The sequence below is a fragment of the Solea solea genome, chromosome 18 (genome assembly GCF_958295425.1).
Source record: "Solea solea chromosome 18, fSolSol10.1, whole genome shotgun sequence".
NCBI classification, from domain to species: Eukaryota; Metazoa; Chordata; class Actinopteri; order Pleuronectiformes; family Soleidae; genus Solea; species Solea solea.
This window is the reverse complement of record NC_081151.1, coordinates 19,154,783-19,173,260: the sequence shown is the minus strand read 5'-3', so window position 1 is coordinate 19,173,260 and position 18,478 is coordinate 19,154,783. Positions and strand designations below refer to the sequence as shown.

At 40.3% G+C, this 18,478-nt stretch overlaps 1 protein-coding gene across 5 annotated transcripts; it reads right to left on the bottom strand.

The window, feature by feature from the left end:
- Positions 1 to 98: 98 nt before the first annotated feature.
- Positions 99 to 18,430, bottom strand: tdrd9 (tudor domain containing 9). 5 transcript variants are annotated; one of them, XM_058614997.1, is made up of 36 exons: positions 17,557 to 17,867; positions 13,660 to 13,742; positions 13,223 to 13,290; positions 12,656 to 12,877; positions 12,115 to 12,237; positions 11,869 to 11,949; positions 11,629 to 11,793; positions 10,919 to 11,022; positions 10,542 to 10,661; positions 10,364 to 10,448; positions 10,228 to 10,285; positions 10,013 to 10,117; positions 9,837 to 9,934; positions 9,603 to 9,734; positions 9,174 to 9,336; positions 8,973 to 9,036; positions 8,592 to 8,655; positions 8,461 to 8,505; positions 8,056 to 8,109; positions 7,679 to 7,795; positions 6,771 to 6,878; positions 6,543 to 6,643; positions 6,276 to 6,446; positions 5,449 to 5,557; positions 5,136 to 5,351; positions 4,806 to 4,895; positions 4,465 to 4,722; positions 4,211 to 4,378; positions 4,052 to 4,125; positions 3,485 to 3,594; positions 2,478 to 2,574; positions 2,240 to 2,378; positions 1,732 to 1,850; positions 1,175 to 1,247; positions 630 to 772; positions 99 to 513 (listed from the first exon to the last, which is right to left on the bottom strand). In XM_058614997.1, exons 1-35 carry the CDS (start codon positions 17,679 to 17,681, stop codon positions 674 to 676), a joined length of 4,008 nt encoding a protein of 1,335 aa, XP_058470980.1. In that variant the 5' UTR covers positions 17,682 to 17,867; the 3' UTR covers positions 99 to 513; positions 630 to 673. The 5 variants fall into 5 exon arrangements, with proteins under 5 accessions (XP_058470980.1, XP_058470983.1, XP_058470982.1 ...); XM_058615000.1 differs by lacking the exon at positions 17,557 to 17,867 and adding an exon at positions 18,249 to 18,430 and having other exon boundaries at positions 99 to 772; XM_058614999.1 differs by lacking the exon at positions 3,485 to 3,594 and having other exon boundaries at positions 99 to 772; positions 2,240 to 2,401; positions 17,557 to 17,870.
- Positions 18,431 to 18,478: the final 48 nt, after the last annotated feature.

The following is an 18,478-nucleotide window of genomic DNA, read 5'->3' as shown; positions in this document are numbered from 1 at the left end:
AAGCTGAAGAATTCTGGCACAGACGCACTGTCGTGACAAATTTAACTCGACTCTTGGGTCAATGTTTGTATGAGGAGTGACTGACGAGACTCCTCTGCTGCAAACAACCATTTTTAATGGCAATTATAACAATGCTATAACAAGCCGTACAGCATGAATGAATCATTGAGCAGCTTTGCTGCAAAGAACATACAAAATAATAAAATATTAAATTTAAGAAACAGGTTCAATTCAACTGAAATACACATACAATCTGTTATAGGCAGGAATATTAAAGCAACAAAATGTAGGATTTGTTTTGAGATTCACTTTTTTTTGGAGGGGGTTGGTTTTTCTTAAAAAAAAATAAAACATGATCATAAACAAAACGATTCAGTTTACCAACTGCAGGGGGACCCTGAGAGCAAATCCTAATTTTAAGTCCACTTTTCTTTGTCTCCAGCATGCTATCCTCCAAGTTCAGCACTTCAGACAAATTTGCAGCTATTTTCCTGAAAGTTTCCAAAGTTACTGCTGCGGGAAAGATTGGAAAACAATAAGGTTTAGAATCAAAACAATGAGCTGAACAACTAAATGCTCTATAGAGGTTTCCATATTACATACGCGTGAACTACTCTCAAATTACACACGGTTATGTGGTCCATCGAGAATATTCAACGCAAGCCTGATTCTTTTAGGCACTGAGGAGAGTGACGGGATGAAGATGGTAGAGAACACTGCTCATTTTTTTCCTTCCTGGCTCTTCCATATTCATCTTCACAGAGGGATCCACCTGCAGAACCAGTAGACAAACTTAAAAAAGACATAGAAATAAATGTACTTCAAGCCCAGACGTGTGTAACGTCTTTCAAAAACACATCAGACTTACCCCAAACTCCTTACAGGACAACTTTTGATCTGCATTCCTACGGTTCTCTTTCAACATTCATTTCAGAATCTCTCAATCTCGCTCGTATTTCAGAGAACCAGAGTTAATTGCTCTACCTAAAGTTAGCTGCAGTCTCACTTAACTAGCATAGCCATTAGCAATAACAAAACACAGAGTCATGTGGCTTACACTGTATGAACTCATGTGACAATGGCTTGAATGTAATGGACATTGGTTTGTATGTCAAAGCTACAGTTCCGCTTTAAAAACAAGCAGATTGATGAAAAAGTTGCCAGGGTAACATACCTGGTCCCATTTCCCGCTTTTCTCATAGTAGTCTGGAGCGACTGTTTCCCTTGCTGGCGACTTGGTGAACAGTCTACATGACACACAATAGCACAATGATTAACAAATGCACAAACACCGTTAGAGCTAATGGCTGCATTAAGAGATATACTGATTAAAGAAATATACACTACATGACAGCTTTCCCTAAAATAAAAACAAAGCATCATCACCGCCCCCTACTGGCTGCCTGCTGGTTTAGGCCATAAACCCCACCCCTCCATGTCAGCAGATGGGATATGGGCCAAAGAGAGAGATAATTCTATGGGGAAAAAAAACCTTTTTTTCTAAAGATGATACTTAGGATTGAGGTTGTTTACTGGGCTGATGTGTGTTCAGCCTCGGAGTTACCCACTAATGATCAGGCAGGCGCATCACAGCGCTTAGAGTCTGTGCCAGACTCATGAGCAGTGTCTGTACGCCAGATATTTTAGCTTCAGCTTTCAAAGTGGGGAGAAGAGGAGACACAGACAGTAGTCTGAATGCTGAATCCTGATTTTTGCGAGTGTGTGTGTAACCTAATGAGATGCTCTCGACAGTCGTCCTGCAGCTGGCTGATCCTGTCCGGCCCCAGATGCAGAGTTCCACAGGGCCCATCACACACCAGGCGGTTGATGGCCACTCGTAAAGCATTTACCTATAAAAGAAAGAAAACACAAATGACGTACGATATACTTGGTTTCTATGGAAAGAAAATTCTCCAGAATTGTGTAATTAAAATACTGCTCAATCTCTTCCTGTGCATGGATTGTAGAGCCAGTACACTGAAGAAACACATAACTTCAAAGTACTTCAAAGTACTGTCGTAGAGAATTTGTTAAAAAAAAAGGTAGATATATAATAAATATAATAAAACATTTCAGCAGCATGCATGTGCAGTTTTATGTACATACCATGCCAAACGACGTTTAATATGAAACACATGACTACATCTTGCCCTTAAGATGTAGCCTATGAGTGACAAAGAAAATGTATCTTTGGTTACGCTCACCGTCACAACGCTACACCTCTAGTGACGGCCGTTACCTCAGTGACGTCCTCGACGTCCAACTTGACGTCAAAGGTGAGTTCAATGTCGTGTTCAGGTAAGATGGCTTCACGGGTCTGACTGTCCCAGCCGAGCCCACAGAGGGCACCAGTGTAGCAGGTCCTCTCCTCATTCATGCTAAAAACAAATATTCCCAATACCTTTTCGTTTTCCATTATTTATTTATTTATTTAACATGTTCATTGGTTAAGTCAGGTTTTCTTTTTTTTAACTAACCGTAACTCCATGATTGGAGTGAAGAGCATGGTAAGGAGTGCAGGGAGTCCAGGAATGTCTGGCATGAGGGAGGTATCTCTCAGAATAATGTGAGAACCTACAAAACACCCAAAAATAACACACACACTTAGCTGCACAAATAAATTCAAACAAGATGCTTTAAAAAAGAAAATAAATGCTCCACAACAGCTAGTGCAACATTGTTTGCCTGAAGTACAAATAAATTACTTATTCTAAGACTAAGAAAATCAAAGAATTTGAATTTTAAGATGATTATACACTTGAATTTCTGCCAATGAGCTCCTCTTAATGTTACAGGCTAGAAAATATTAAAGCGACACAATGTAGGATTTTTTTTTTGGGGGGGGTGTTATATTTCTAAGACCTTAAAAATTAAAATGTGATCATATTTGTATAAAAATGCAATTACATTAACAATATCAACATTAGAGGTCCGGCTTCAGAGTTCAACGGTCAACAAATGCACGTCACTGTGACACATTTTACACTGATACTAAATACCAACTGTAGGGGGATCTTAAGGGAAGGATACTGAAAAATGGAACAGTTGGGGCCAGGAAACACACCGGGTTTCATTTTCCACATACATCAACTACTCTCATATTACACATATTACATGCACCGTGCACATATTAAATCAACACAGTTGCCCAAAGCGCTATAACAATAACATTGAAATGACAAAACACAGGTAAAAATAGCTAAAAATGTATTTAAAAAAATTAAATAAGTGAAAAAGACATAGCACTGAAGCAAGTCAGAGAGGTAGCATGGAACAAGGCCATGTAGACATTTAAAAGCAAACAAAAGTATTTTGAAACTGATCCTGTAATACACCGGGAGCCAGTGATGCAAGGCTAGAATGGGTGTGATGTGCTTGTGTCTGTGAGGTCCAGTCAACAGGTGAAAAATACAGACTTGTGGTGTTTGAAGCTGTTCAACTTGCCCACTAGTTCATACTCATGATAGATTTGTGTCATCGGTACCTGTGGAGCTGACTGACACAGTCCCAGCCACCAGCATCCTTTGATGTTTGTAGTGGGGTTTTTCATTCAGAGCCTGTGAGTTGATGCTGTACTTGTCTATCAACACTGGCCTGCATGAGAAAACATTTAGAGAAACATGTTTACCATGGTATCGGTGGTGGACATCAGTGATGGGAATAACTGCGTTACTAACAGCAATTTTTTTTCCTTTCTTTGATGAGGGGACGGGAACACCGCATAAGTAATGATTGCGATGTCAGCATCTGTTCCATTGTTCTACGATTATAAATTTAGTAATGATCATATCTACAATAATGTATTAAATTTGTTAGTTGCCTTGTCTCACAGCAACAGTAAAATAGTTTAGAGATTACTGTATAATGTTTTCTGTTACTTTATTCTAGTGTCCATTTCATTCATTAAACATTTAATATTCAGTTTTATTATAAATAATTGAAAGAGTTAAATTTTATGTTGCATGAGAGATCCAAATTCTGACATTTGAACAAAAGTAACGAGTAAATACTTAATTAGTAATGTGCCCAACCCTGGCGGACATAAGCTTACTTGTAGGTGGTGGTGTGTTGGCTCAAGCTGTGAAACTTTATCTCGTGAGGACTGCTGGGTCCACTCAGGGGAACCTATGGCATCAGATAAGGAATTCCTTATTTACCAAATCTTTTAGTACAAACCTGAAATTGATCTTGAATCTGCAGTGTCTCTTGCCTTTGTCCTGGAAACAGGTTGGCCGCTCTTGGAAAAGTGAGTGAGCAGATCATCGATGAGGTTCTGAGCCTCTTTGTTGCGATTCTTACAGAAGTCGGTGACAATGTGGGGGACGTATGTGCCTGCTTCCTTGTCCTTGTACAGAGACATCAGCTCCTCATGACTTTGCTGTCAAAAACACATAATGAATGTAAAAAAAAAAAAACACAAATAATTTGTACAGAACCTTTTTTTAAACCCTTTCATTTCCTTACCTTTGAAGCATAGCACTCTTCAGCCTCCACAGCATGTCCTTCCTTCACCAGGATGTCTACCACGCTGGTGTTTGCTGTGTTGGTGCTGATGAGCAGCTTAACATGCATGACGTTGTGGAGGATGGAGTACAGAGACACCAAATGCGACGTGCCCTTCACCAACGTTTGAAAAAAGTCACGAGCTTGGCTGCTCCACCGGTTCCCCAGGATAATGGACTGGGGTGAAGGACGCATCCCACAAACCTTAAACTCACGAGCCTGAGAAGCATTAGCAGAGAGTTTGAGGGATAATATTTGCTCAAAAATTGGACAGTGGAATGGAGTAAATGTGTATTTGGCACCAGGAAAGGCGGAGACAGAAGATCGGATGGGAGCTCTCTGAGGCTGCTGCAGGCAACCACCTCTGTGTTGCCATAGTCCAAGAAGAAGACCTGAAGAGAGACAGCAATCATACTATGTGGTACATCAGTTTTCACCAGGTTTACCAGACTGAGTACCGGGAGGGTAATACAGCTGAGATCATCAATACATCAATAAACAGTGCTGAAGCAGAAGTAAAAAAAACAAAGAAACAAAACATCTTCAGCAGCAACCCTTCTTCTCTTCTCTGGATGTAAATCTTATTGACTATTAAAGCTATGCTTCCCCATTTTGGCAACATCAATATTCACCTCCACTGTACTACCACGGATGTGCAGGATCTTGGCACGATAGTACAGACTCCGGTCGTTGTTCTCTGAGTACGGAGCCAAACACCTCAGGTTGGGGTAGAGTGACACCGTTAGAGGATCCAGTGTGCGCCTGTTTATCTCAGCTGTCAGATGGCGCTGCTTCTCTGAGCTAGCTTCATCTGCCTGGAACCCCCAAAAATGTCCCACCTCCACCACCTGCAGCAGAAACGAGAGTTGAGAGCGGAGTCAAAAAACTCTGTTTCCATTTTTCTCCTTAGTATGTCGTAAAAGACTGTAAATGTACAGGACTGACCTCTGTGATCCTGACCACAAACAAGGGGTTGGGGGGCAGCTTGTCTGCTTCAGTGGTGCTGAATCCCACTCCTGGGCAGACAGTCTGGTTCTGGAAGTCTGCTTTCACACTGGATGGAAACAGAACACACAGAACTGATTATTAATGTGCACATTACCACTGTCCTCACACGGAGATATACAAGATATCACAAGTGTAATTATGCCGTATTGTATATTTTATTAAGTTGTCTGGCAAATACTAAAAGGTTTAATTCTGACAACAGATTCCAAGATTGTCCTTGAACCTATCAGACAAAAATGCAAGTATCTATATTGTATACAGGCTTGTTTACACATTTTGGAACATTTTGCAATCAGAGTGAAAAATATTTAGTTACCAAAATACAGTACATTAACTTTAGACGAGTCAAAATGTCAGTTAGGTAAAAACAAATCAGTGACAATAGTTTGTGAGAAGTATTATCTTTGGATATTTAATAATCTGCAATGTCACTGCACCTCCAGAGAGAAAGGAAGAAGCTGGAGCTTGTATCTGCCTAAAACCGGCCTTCTGTGAGTCCGAGTGATTACTGTGGAAAGTAATGCATCGTGCTAGGATGTCAGATTACATTAAGGCTCAGTGCAGGGGCACTGACTAACAGCCTGTGGTGCAGGAACTCCACTTTCCAAAGAGTTGCACTCAGCGATCACAAGACAAACGGGCTCTTCTTTTTTTTTTTTATCTCTGGTCAAGACATTTTTTCAAATGTTACAAGAGAGAATTAAAGTTCAACTATAGTATGGAAACTATTAAAATATAATTAACAAGTAGCCATAGCACGGCACCCTGCATATTTCAGGTTAGTTGAGCCTCTGGTGCCTGGACATTTCTCGATCAGCTCAATGGGGTGAACAGAAAGCTCCAAGCGAGGTTTCTGCTGGGCCAGCAGGAGGGCAAGAGACACCTCAGGCAGAACCCCTGAGTCTTGAGATGTTGCGTAGAACTCCACATACGCTCTTAAGTGCACACAGAATGGAAAAAAAATAATTAGTGTTTAGATGTACTGTATGGTCTTTAATTTAAAAATGAATTTTCGATAAAGCACCATTTACCTGGAGCTGTCAAAGACGATGGTTTTGACCTGCCCACACAGGCGGAACAGAGATTGCAGCTGCTTGTAGTACAGAAAACTGTACGGAGGGAGGCTCCTCAACTAAATAAGGTAAAATAAGGTTACTATCACGAGATCCCTCATTACTGCAACACATTTAACAAGAATAATCACAGTAGCTATGTAAGATTGAAGTGTCAGAAAACCCATTCAAACAGCAGGGTGATACCATCACTGTTGTTCTGGGGTTGAGGCCATAGAATTCTTTGCAGGACATTTCTTCATCTATTTCCCCCCATGCGAAGTAGTTGGGATAGTAGGCGCCGGCAATCACTACCTAAATCAGAAACAGGTGTGAGAAAAACAAATTTGAAGCTTAAGAGAATCTGTACACCTGAATATGTGTGCACTAATAATCTGGGAGATACTTTACAGTACGCACAGTTGTTGTTAGGCATTTACAAACACTCATTGGGGACATGAGTGTTTTGGCATTCTATGATTTTGTGAACGGAATCAGTGAACAACATACATCACTAGGGCTTAACATAGTTGGTACAGCATTCTGAATTTGGCTAAATTCACCAGAGCTGTAAATGTGAGCTTGCAAAATAACTCAGGTTTTATTTGATCATTTTGAAGAACTTTCCTCCTGAAGCCACTTAGGTTTGCAGGTGTACATATTGGCACATGGATGTATTTTTCTTCTTAGTTCATGATGATTTAAAAGTAATTTGCTGTAGATACACTGGTGTGTTTGCAGTTTCCACTACATGGCAAACCTACGCAGTGGATGTGTGTGCAATTCATGCATCGATGATCTGCTGTGTGTCATGCGCCTGTTGTACAGACAGGGAGATCCTCTGCTCCCATGTTCTACATTGGGGTTGTCGTTGAAATGGAATAAAATTATGGCCATAAATACACTTTTAAATATGCCTTTGTACTCAATTAAATACCAGAACTCTTCACTGTGAAGCTTTGCATTCACTGGTCTTTTTCCATAATATAATATTAAATAATTGGAATTTATCATACGTTATAAATTCTCACAGCCCCAGAAAAAGAATGTTTTACTTACTGAGAGCCTTGCGCTAAAACCATGACATTCACGTACAGAGAAGCAATGAATCTAACCTGAAGAATGAACTTTTGCCTGTGCGTGCTGGTGTAGTCTGATCGCTGACTGCCATCTGGCACGTGCATGTTGAACTGGGACACACGTTTCTTCAGGTCCTCGTACAGCTCTGCAACCTGGAAAGTGAGTGATTGAGCGGTGTGTGTCTCAGTGTTCTTTAGCACTCAATTTGGAATTATGGTCTGAATATCTGCTTTTAAATCTTATGAGAAACTTGGAAGTTTCAAGTTAGGAAAACAAATTAGCATTATAGACATAGCATAATAAGCAAGACTATCAGTCACTCAATAAAATTCCTATGCAATCTTTTCTGGTGACAAATTACTGCAAGAATGATGATACGGTTAATCACTGCTGGTTTGAATTGTCTCTGTACCTCCTTGATCCTCTTGATCTGAATGAAGTTCTCTTTTCCCCAGTCCAGCTCGTCCTCAAAAGAAACACAGCCAAGGAAACGTTTTTGATCACATCAGTACCAGTATTAAAAAAATCATTTAAAGATAACAATGACGTCTCAAGGGATAGCTCAGTAGAACAGTATTATGCAACAGTTTAACTGTTTTACAGAAAGTAAGAAATGATCCCAGTTATACCCTGCAAACAGGAGATTTGTTTGTACATCTAGCTGGTTACCATTTCCTATTTATCTCAACGTTCATTTAAGTAAATATACTTTTGTTGTGAATGTCATTTGCACATATAATTGTCAGTTAATTATCAATGGACCAATGTCTGCTGCTTTCATGAACAGCATTCATTCCGTGTCTTTTGTTCTGTTCACCTTTGGGTGTCTCAGTTTTCCTGTCGCTTTGGATGACTGCCATGCCTAAGGGTGCGAGAGAGACAACAGGAAAACCGCTGCTGATTTAGCCAAAAACACCACAAATTCCTGTTGACTTGAACACAAATTACCTTGAAGGCATTGACAAAAGCTATGGAATCACTTTCAGTGCCACGGGCGAAGGCCAACTTGCTCCTGGAATTAGAAGATTTAGTCAGTGCACACAAAGAAAGAAATATTTTGTAGGCATCTACATGGCCATTGAAAGAATGATTTGTGCTATTTTTTGTATGGACACAAATAACGGCACTTAAAATAAATAGTATCTTGTGTACTACAAGGTATGTCATTAGCTACAAAACAGTGAGTTAGTAGTGAATGGAAGAGTCTGGTGTTGGATGACAACACAATGTGCTAAATATAGAATAGCATGCCATTTTTTTTGGAAAAACAGTAAGCACGCCGACAGCATCACAGATTGTGAATCATTGCAGTCGCTGAATGTGACTCACCTGTGGCCAGCGAGCTGCTGCATGAACGGTATAGCAAAGAAGCTCTTCAGAGAGCATGATGCAGCTGAAGAGAACACAAAAATCAACACCGTCTAATGTGCACATTCCATGTCACAACATATTTATACATCTATAGCTGTACAACTGTACACGTGATACGCGAGGCCTTTTTTCCAGTTGTACATAAAAAGCCAGACAGACCTATGATCAGGGACTCTTCGAGACAGCCAAAGACATGGCCCAGGACGATCATCTTTCCCAGGTGTAGGTCCACAGGCAAGTGGGCCAGCACCCGACCCAAGAAAGTCAGCTCTCCATCTTCATTCCCCGTCGTGTCACCACTTTTCACAGACAGTGCTCCCATCTACAGGAAAATAAACAAGAGGGAAATAGGCTTTATTCATTACTACCTTCCTAAGCTCTACCTCTTTTTCCTACCTCATTTATCATTCACTGACTTATATACAGTATATCAATATATAGCATATTTTTTTTAGATCATGAACTGATGAAAACGTGTTTATGAATGTGTTTTCATGCTCACTGTCAGTGATGCAAACAACACAAGATTAACACTCCACTGCTTGACATTAAGCAAACTTCATTTCAAGTTCATTTGACTTTACTCACCTCTTTGAGCTGGAGCACAGTTCTCACAATGTCATCAAGGTCAGGAGGTGAAAGGGCACATGAGAGGAGGGATCGGGGATCTCCCATGTCCAGCAACTTCACTTTCAGCACGATAGCAGCCAAGGGGGCAAGCTGAGAGGAAAGAAAACAGTGTGGCATTGATAGTAGTGAAGTAGTGAAAGACATGGTCTAAAAGTGTTTATGTTTAAGAAACATAAACAACTTTTCCTTTACCAGCATGTCAGGTATCATGTAGTCTGGGATGTTTTGCTTCCAAAAATCTCTGGTGATAAGACGGTAACAGTAGCCCTTAGACACTCGTCCTGCTCGACCTGCCGGGGAAAAGAAATATGTTAAAACATTTTGAAACAACTGAAACATTTTACAGTTCAAATCTGTGCATTTGTGACCTCTGCGCTGGTTGCAATTGGTTTTTGATGCCCAGGTGAGATGCAAAGACTGATGATTTGTATCCGGGTCACAGACCAGGTGGCGCGCCAAGCAAAAATCAATCACTGTGATGATTGAAGAAAGCACAAACACAAAATTAAATCCAAGAAAATACTGTATGTTTTGCTCACCAGAACAAAAAATTAAACCAAGCTCTGAGAGATATACAAATCACCATATTTGACATCTGGGACAGTCACTGAACTCTCTGCGATGTTGGTGGAAATGATGATCTGTAAAGACACAAAACATCTTCAGTACAGTAGGAGGTAAATACACATGCAAGTAAGACAGTCGGAAAATAACTTTACCTTCCGGTATCCAGGTACAGGGGGCAGAAATACACCATTCTGCTCCTCCAGAGTCACGCTTGAGTGGAGAGGATAAACCTGCAATCTGAACAAAAGAAGTCCATTCACAATAAGCAAGCACTCAGAAAAAAAAAAAAAGGCATTAGCAACAGACATGAAGTTAAAATCAAAGGCTCACCTTTTGTGGCCGAGCTTGGCCAAGGCCTCGTGCATGTAGCTTATCTCGTTTATACCAGGAAGGAAAACCAGGACGCTGCCTTTCTCTGGTGAAGTCATGCCACTTTGTTGATCAGTGTCTCTGCTCACACACACACAATAAAACTGTATGTAGCAAACCAACATCAGAGTGTCATCTTAACCAAACAAGAGACCAACAAGAATGGTGACAATCCATCACATCCCATGACAAAACAAAACATGATGGTGTCCAGGACACAAGAAAATTCTACTGGTGTTAGACATGAAAGACCAGTGACTAAAAACACTTTCCTGTCGCTTGACACATTTAAAAGTGTTGCGCGGTTGAAGATGACAGGATTAGGATTAAGACTTTACCTGGACTCCTTGCCCTCCAATTCGTCAAACCTCTGGATGAGACTGATGGCAAGATTGTACATCTCAAAAGAGATAGAAGGGTCGTCTGGGTTAAGAGACGAGGCCTGGTGAAGAGGGACATAGATACATATGGTGCTTTTACATTATACAGTTCTAGCACTACTCGGCTCGATTCGGTTTTCCATTACTATAGTACTTCTTCAACGTGTGCGGGGGCGTCATAGCACGGTTGCGTGAAACTGCTATGACGTTATTTTTATTATGTGCCACACATAAACTAAATCAGCAAAGTGTACAGAATCATTAGAATCAGTTAATTAAGAAGATTAGTTAAGTACTTCCTGCATGAGCGGAGTGCAGAATCCGTCTGACAGTCACTTAACTGGGTTGTGATCGCTAAATTATGGAGATGAAGGCATGTTTTCAGTATTTTTAAGTCTTTTTAACTGATCTACAGTACAATTGCTCGATTTGACTCGTGTGTAATGTCGCGCTCATGATTCTTCCACTTCTCACTGCCAATCAGTGGCCAGCACGTCTGTTGACGTCACATTTTAGTATCCCCTCCGCTCGGTTGGGACCTTGCCAGTGCAGGTAAAAATGGAAGTCGAGCCAAGCCGTACTAGAACTGTATAATGGCACCAATAGATATAAGAAGTTTAGCCTTGCAATAGATACAAATGCATTAAGCAACATCAGCATCTCATTACCCTGTATGGAAACAGGTGGTTAAGGTCATCCAGATAAAACTCCTCAATGGCATACGGTGCTCCCTCCACTTCAAACACATAGGCTGGGTTCATTGTGCCACGCAGCGGGGTGGCAAAGTAATCAGCAAACTGTTTGCAGTTACAGGTGGCTGACATGAGAACGATCTAAAGAAAGCACAAAGAATGATGAAAGTTCAACGGAAGTGTATAGAAGAACGTTTACTTTGAGCTAGCACTTACCTTGACAAAACGTGAGTTGAAATGAAGGAGTTTCCTCAAAACCAGTAAGAGAAAATCCATCTCCTTAGTGCGCTCATGAACCTTGGGGAAAAAGTAGAATTGTTAAACAGCTACATATGGACCTGGTGGTCAAGAATCACACATTAGGAAACACATTTTAGGCAATGTTCCTGCAGGAGCAGAACAAAGGGATTATTTATTTTAAAGATGAGATAACAGACATGCACAAGTCCATTTAAAATGCACCTCATCTATGAAGATGTGGGAGTACTCTGTGAGGCATTTGGCAGAAACCAGTTTCTGTAGCAGCACTCCTGTAGTCATATAGATCAGACGGGTGTGCTCAGTAGCCATCTTCTCTAATCCAACCTGTAATACAAATATTCAGACAGACTTAAATATACTTTGTATTTTGAAACTATGGATCCAATCAGTGTTACACCATCCATGTTTCCTTTTAAAGTATGTAACAACCCCACAACCTTCTGGTGTTTATTATCCAATAGCACATCAAGGCTTTTCTTCCAGATTTAAAGAATGATCATCTCATATGTGGCTCCCTTCAGTAAGCTTATGGCTTTGGGCCCCAAACTCAATGCCGGCCAACTAAAAATATGCCTATTACTAGTTAGTTTGAGGGAAAATATTGTAAAGCCGAATGTGTCGGTTAATCTCATGACATAGGATACCAAGCTAAACCCATACATTAAGAAAATAAATATGTACATTGACCTATCTGTATTTAACAATCCATGCATATCAGACTCTGTCTAAATGTGACACTGACCTGATATCCCACCAGACTACCCAGAGTGCACTTCCGCTGTGCTGCCACCCACCGAGCAATACTGGTGGCCCCAATTTTACGTGGTTGGGTGACCACAATGTTGCATGGGGCATTTTTCTCATTGTAGTGGTCGAGAATGTACTGTGGCAGCTGAGTGGTCTTGCCGCTGCCTGTGGCTCCTCGAATAATCACTACAGAGTTGTTCTCTATGAAGGAAATCAGCTGGAAGTAAGCACAGAGAGAGTTAATAAAAAAAAAAAAAGAAACTATATAGCCATTTGCAACATGCTACTGGAACAGACAAAGAAAAAAAAAAAAAGCAAATTTGCAGAGCAGATGGGTTTTTAACCTTAAGTCTGGAGTTTCATAATCTGTATTAAAGTGCATCTTAAATAGCAGCATGATCTCTAAAAGTATAAACCTGCTGCTGCATCAAGTGCATCTTGAGAAAACAACAAAAAGCTTGAAAGTACCAGTGCCTTGAGGACACCGGGACAATTTCAGCAAAAACCTTTTACTAAATCAAAAAGGAAAAACGGTGTGCAGAGAAGGTTGGGTGAAACAGACCTGCTGCCTGTGTTTGGTTATGGGTAAGCTGGGGTACTCATAGCTGGTGAGTGGAGGAGCAGCAGTACCTGAGGATTCAAAATTAAAAACACGAGAGATAATGTATTCAGTAGTCTTTATCTAATAATATTTAAATGTTCAGTGTCAGAAATGGAATAACCTATATTGTATAAGTGTACCATATAGGTTAAGTTGTTTTTTTTTATGTTATTTAGGTAAGAGCCTTGATTTACAGAGGTTGCCATATTGTCACTGGGTTCCTATGCAGCCATGGGTTTCAAAGCAGAGACTTTGCCCAATGCCTAAACAAATGAAGGGGGCGACATGCTTGGGGCAGAGAGAGGTAAATGGAGTGCAGTCTCAACATTAGATGCTACTAATTCTTACACACTGGACCTTAAATATACAAAAAATCCAACAGAATGTTTAATACTCACTTCCTGCAGGTTCGGGTTTTTGGAACCTGCCTCCATTCAAGTTCAGTTTCTTCAGACAGTTCTCAACAGGATTGTCTGATGGCCTGAAAAAAGGTCATGTTTGAGGCTCCATTAACCAACTGAAATAATGTAAAAACTACAATTGTCAGATAGGGGAAAAAAGATGTGATTTTGCACAATATAAATAATGATTTAATAGAAAATGTGTGGCAAAAATTCTTCTCTACACCCCCCTACAAAGATACATCAATCAATGTCACAGTCAATGTAACAGCAATCAATTTATATCCTGCTCATATGGGACAACATATATATTAACATACTTTAATAGGGCTGAACGATTTTGAATAAATATCTAAATGTGATTATTTTGACAGGAAATGCAATTGCGATATGACATGTGGTATCAGAGGGAACCACAATTGTAAATTGTATAACAGAGTTTATATAATTACAAGTTAACTTAAGTGTTAGTTCACGGTGGGTCTGTGCCTCATATCAATGTTCGTTCACTATGGTCAAATCGGCCAGACGCACAGCACTGTAGCCTGAAGAGCATTCCCCACTGCTACTGCTTCTCCCTTTCTCTTAGTGGGGGACGGATTTTATCAGCGTAGTCGGCACAAACTCTGACAGAGGACCTCAAATGCACCACACACTGCCTGTGCGCATGCATGAACTCTTACACTCTGCTTTTTTTTTTTGGATGCAAACATATCATGCAAGCTACAAAGCTGCTGACCTGACGATAAAGCTGCACACTGCACGGAGGAGTGAACACAGAAGAGACAGCAGAGGGACGAGACAATAACTGCAACACAGGGAGGAAACATTGCTTCAAAAGAGTAGAAACACGGCTGTTGACATAAAAGTGATGGACTTTTCATGGCAACTGAAACCGAGGACCATAAAGAACAGCAACGGAGACAAGGAAGTTTACATGGACCGACTGACAAACAGCAGAAGACAGTGACAAACTCATCTTTGTCCAATTTCTAAGCACTTCATCAAAGCATCACTGGTGCTTGTAGTACTTGTAAGTACGAATATTTCCTTTCAGTCATTTGCTGGATGTTAGTTTGATGAAGTGGGACATGCACACAATGGAGGGTCGACAGTTGTGTAAGTGCTGATTATTTTTGGAACAGGAATGAAACTAAACCAGAGAAGCAATTCTTGCAACCTCACAGTTTCTGTTAGGTGAGGCTGACCTCCGATCCTAACAGCTGGGAAGTTTCGTGTGAAGATCACAGGCAGGAGCCGTGTTCAAGCCATCATTTCAGAAAAACACGATGAAGAAAATCAAGCAATGACATAAAATTCCACCTTATGTCAGCTTTACTAGTGCAGTGACAGATAAACTGACATACAAGACGCACACACTTTGGACTGAGGTTGATCACACAAGTCTTTCAAACAGAAAACGTTACTGAAAATGTGAGTTGCAGTGCTGAACGGGTTTCAGTTCAACAAAATCCTTGATTTTGCCATTTGACTGACCTCTATAGCCTTTCCCAAACATTATTTTGACATTTCTCTTTCATTGACTTTTCTACCCTTGCTCAGTTTGTCACAACATATACACATTTCAATAAACAAGCTATTCATTTGAGGCTGATTTCCATTATATTCAAATGCTTCAGTGTCTTCAGGACCCAGAATAACAAATCCTCCTTGCTTTTTCAGTTTTCTCCACTGTCTACAGTTACTGCCATGTCCCTGTTCAGCTGGATGAAATGGTCGCGCGAGACAAAAGTGCCGACTCACAACTATGCGTCACCTTTCAAGACCTCAGCTGTTGTTCCCAGCTGCATGTTGATCAGAGAGCTCCTGTGGCATGTGGAGCAGCGTGAGCAAATGGCGAGGGAACTGGAGCAAGAGCACAGGCTGGCCAACAGCACTCTGGGTCTCCACTGTTTTCATAAGTATCCTAGGCTACACACCCTGATCCCAACATCAGACCTATACCAACTGGAGTTCCTGTGTGCCCAGATTCCACCTGTTCACACGGCAACCATCCTTTCCAGGTGAACATGCCACATTGATCCTCACATTAGTATACTATCAACACTGGCTACTTGCTACTGCATCAACACAAGGCATGACAGCAGGCAAAGTAAAGGCGACCCAAGAGGAAAAAGAGGCAGGGCAAGCTGCCAACAAAGCCATTTATGTGTCACTGTCACAGAGGCAAGCGAAGGAGTGTGTGAACGTGCTAGGGTTACCTCTAATTAACGCTAAGTTAGCAATAATTACATTGAAAAAAATTGTGTTTGAGTTGTTATGTGAGATTATTTCCTGTAACACTCAATAGAAATGTGTTTATGTAAACACATTAACAAAGAATAACATTAAAGACATTAGTTATCCCATTTCCACAACGTAGTGCTTATGACATTATGAATATGACATTGTTCTTGAAAATAGAAACGACTCAATAGCTGGAAGAGCACACAGGTATCTCATTCTTGTGATGGATTAAATTCAGAGTGATTAAAAAGTACCAATTGTAATTTTGGGACAGAGACACTGTGTTGACACAAATACGCATCATTTCAAAAGGTTTTCACTGAACTATATTTGTGGCATTCTTGCACAGGTTTCGCGAGGTGCTTGCCACAAACAACATAAGGCCCTGGGAGCTGACGGCGGTCTTTAAGCAGGTGCTGAGAGACTTCCTGAACCAAATGCCCTCTGGCAAACAGGACAATGTCTCAGTGCAGCCAAAACAGCGACGGTCAATGGAGTCTTGGACCAGTCGTTATAAAATGAAGCAGAGGTTCGTGACACCAATTGTTGCCAACTGTGGAGACCACTCGAGGGAAGAGATCCCAACAATCTCTGGATATGTGGACCGGGCCACGTGGCACAGTAATTCATTCACAATCAAAAGGGACTGGGACCTTTCATATTACTATCCAATATCTCTTGGACCTAAAAGAGCATACAGCACTACACTGCGATAGAACAGTTATTTCCTTCTGAGAAGAAAAATGGATCTGTGTTAGTTTTAGATAAGTCATAGCTTGCAACTAAAGTTACATGTATTTTTTTTGGCGTGCCTGCTAAAATTCATGACTTCTGTGTTTGTTTATTAATTGGGACATTGTGTATTAGTTAAATCAGTGTTAGGAGACGAGCTCTGAATAGCCTTTTAAATTTCTGCTATTTCTAACAAAGCATCCAAGCAAATAACCATCAGAACGACAAACAGAATGACATTCAACAACTCCTACGTTTACTTTTTTGTGACAATGTCAGGATATTCAAATGTGTAATTCTCCGACCAAAAATAATAAAGTAAGTTAATATTTTGATGCTGGGATGTAGTTACGGAATTAGATTTGTGTCAATAACAAATACTTTTAAAAAAATATTGTATTTTATTATTTAAAAATATATTTGTTCTTTGTGCTACCTCAAAGAACAAGTGTTTTTTCAAACAATAAAATACAACATTTTGTATGATTAAATAGCTCGTTAAAAAGTGTTGTTTGCTTCTAAAGTGTTGTTTGCTTCGTCAAATTATTGACACAAATATAATTCCATAGACAGTGAACTTAAACTTGAACATGAATAATTGTCACAAACCAAAATGCAATTATCTCTCACTAATATTCCACAAATTGTGTGTCCCTAGTCGTTTTGTCATAAACTATTCCAAAACATCATTTTCATTTCTAATTAATGCTGAAACAAATGTGCTTTTAAAACCAGTGTTTACGTGTTAATCATGGTACAATCATGTATTGCCATAAAACACTTTGTCAAAACATGTGAGCAAGGTTACTTAATTTAATTTCTCAAAATGTTGCATTTATGGTAGCAACGAGCAGCGCATAGCTAATGCGCGCGTGCTCAGCTAAGATAAAGCTAGCAGGCGATTAGCCATTTCACCTGAACTCTTTCACCGACTCATCCACGTCTTTCTCTGCTGCTTTTTCTGTGATGTTGATTTTTGTAAACGTGGTCCCCGAAGTGAACCAGTTCGCTATCTGGTCAGCAGTGAACGTTTTCTTCATGTTGAGAAGTTTTCAATCCAGTCGAATTTTCTGGAAAGTCAGCACGTGTTCACGTATTCAGTGTCGAGCTTGTTCAGACTGAAAGCGCGTGCCAATCAGCCAAGGTGAACTCCGCCATTTCGCCCCCTGGCGGTGAACCAGAACCGTGACAGTCTTTGACTTATTTGGTTGAAAAAAATAAAAAATAATAATAATAATAATTGACTGCCTTCATAATTTTAGTCACATTTAAGAAGCTGAAAAATCTCAATCAGAAACTTTGAGACACTCAAAGTGACAAGTCTTCAATTATCTAAATGCTAAATTGGATTAAAGCTATTGTTCTTTAACATTATTGGACTGTTGTTGGTCAGACAAATTTGTAAATATGAAGACATACCACACACAGCCATAGTGGACCACGTCATGAAACTTTATAGATATAGGGCTGCAACACATTCAACAGCCAGGTAACATGAGCCATCTCACCTGGTCTGGACCTAATTGATGAAACAGCTTATTAATTAAAACAACTTCAAATGTTCAGGGAAAGGGTCACACGGTAGAACATGTGGCTACAACCGTTACCTCGCAGCAAGAAGATTGCCAGATGACATCCCAGTGGATGTCTTGCTGTGTAGAGGATGTGCATTTTATATTCAAGTCCAAAAACATACACTCTGTACCGGAGATGCCAAACTCAAATGAACCAGGGGCCAATGAGCATCTAGTCGGGTCAAGAGGGGGCCAGTCTAGAGAAAAAAGTGGGAAAGACAACTGTTCAGTAGCAGGTGGGCAATATCATCTTAAAATTATAA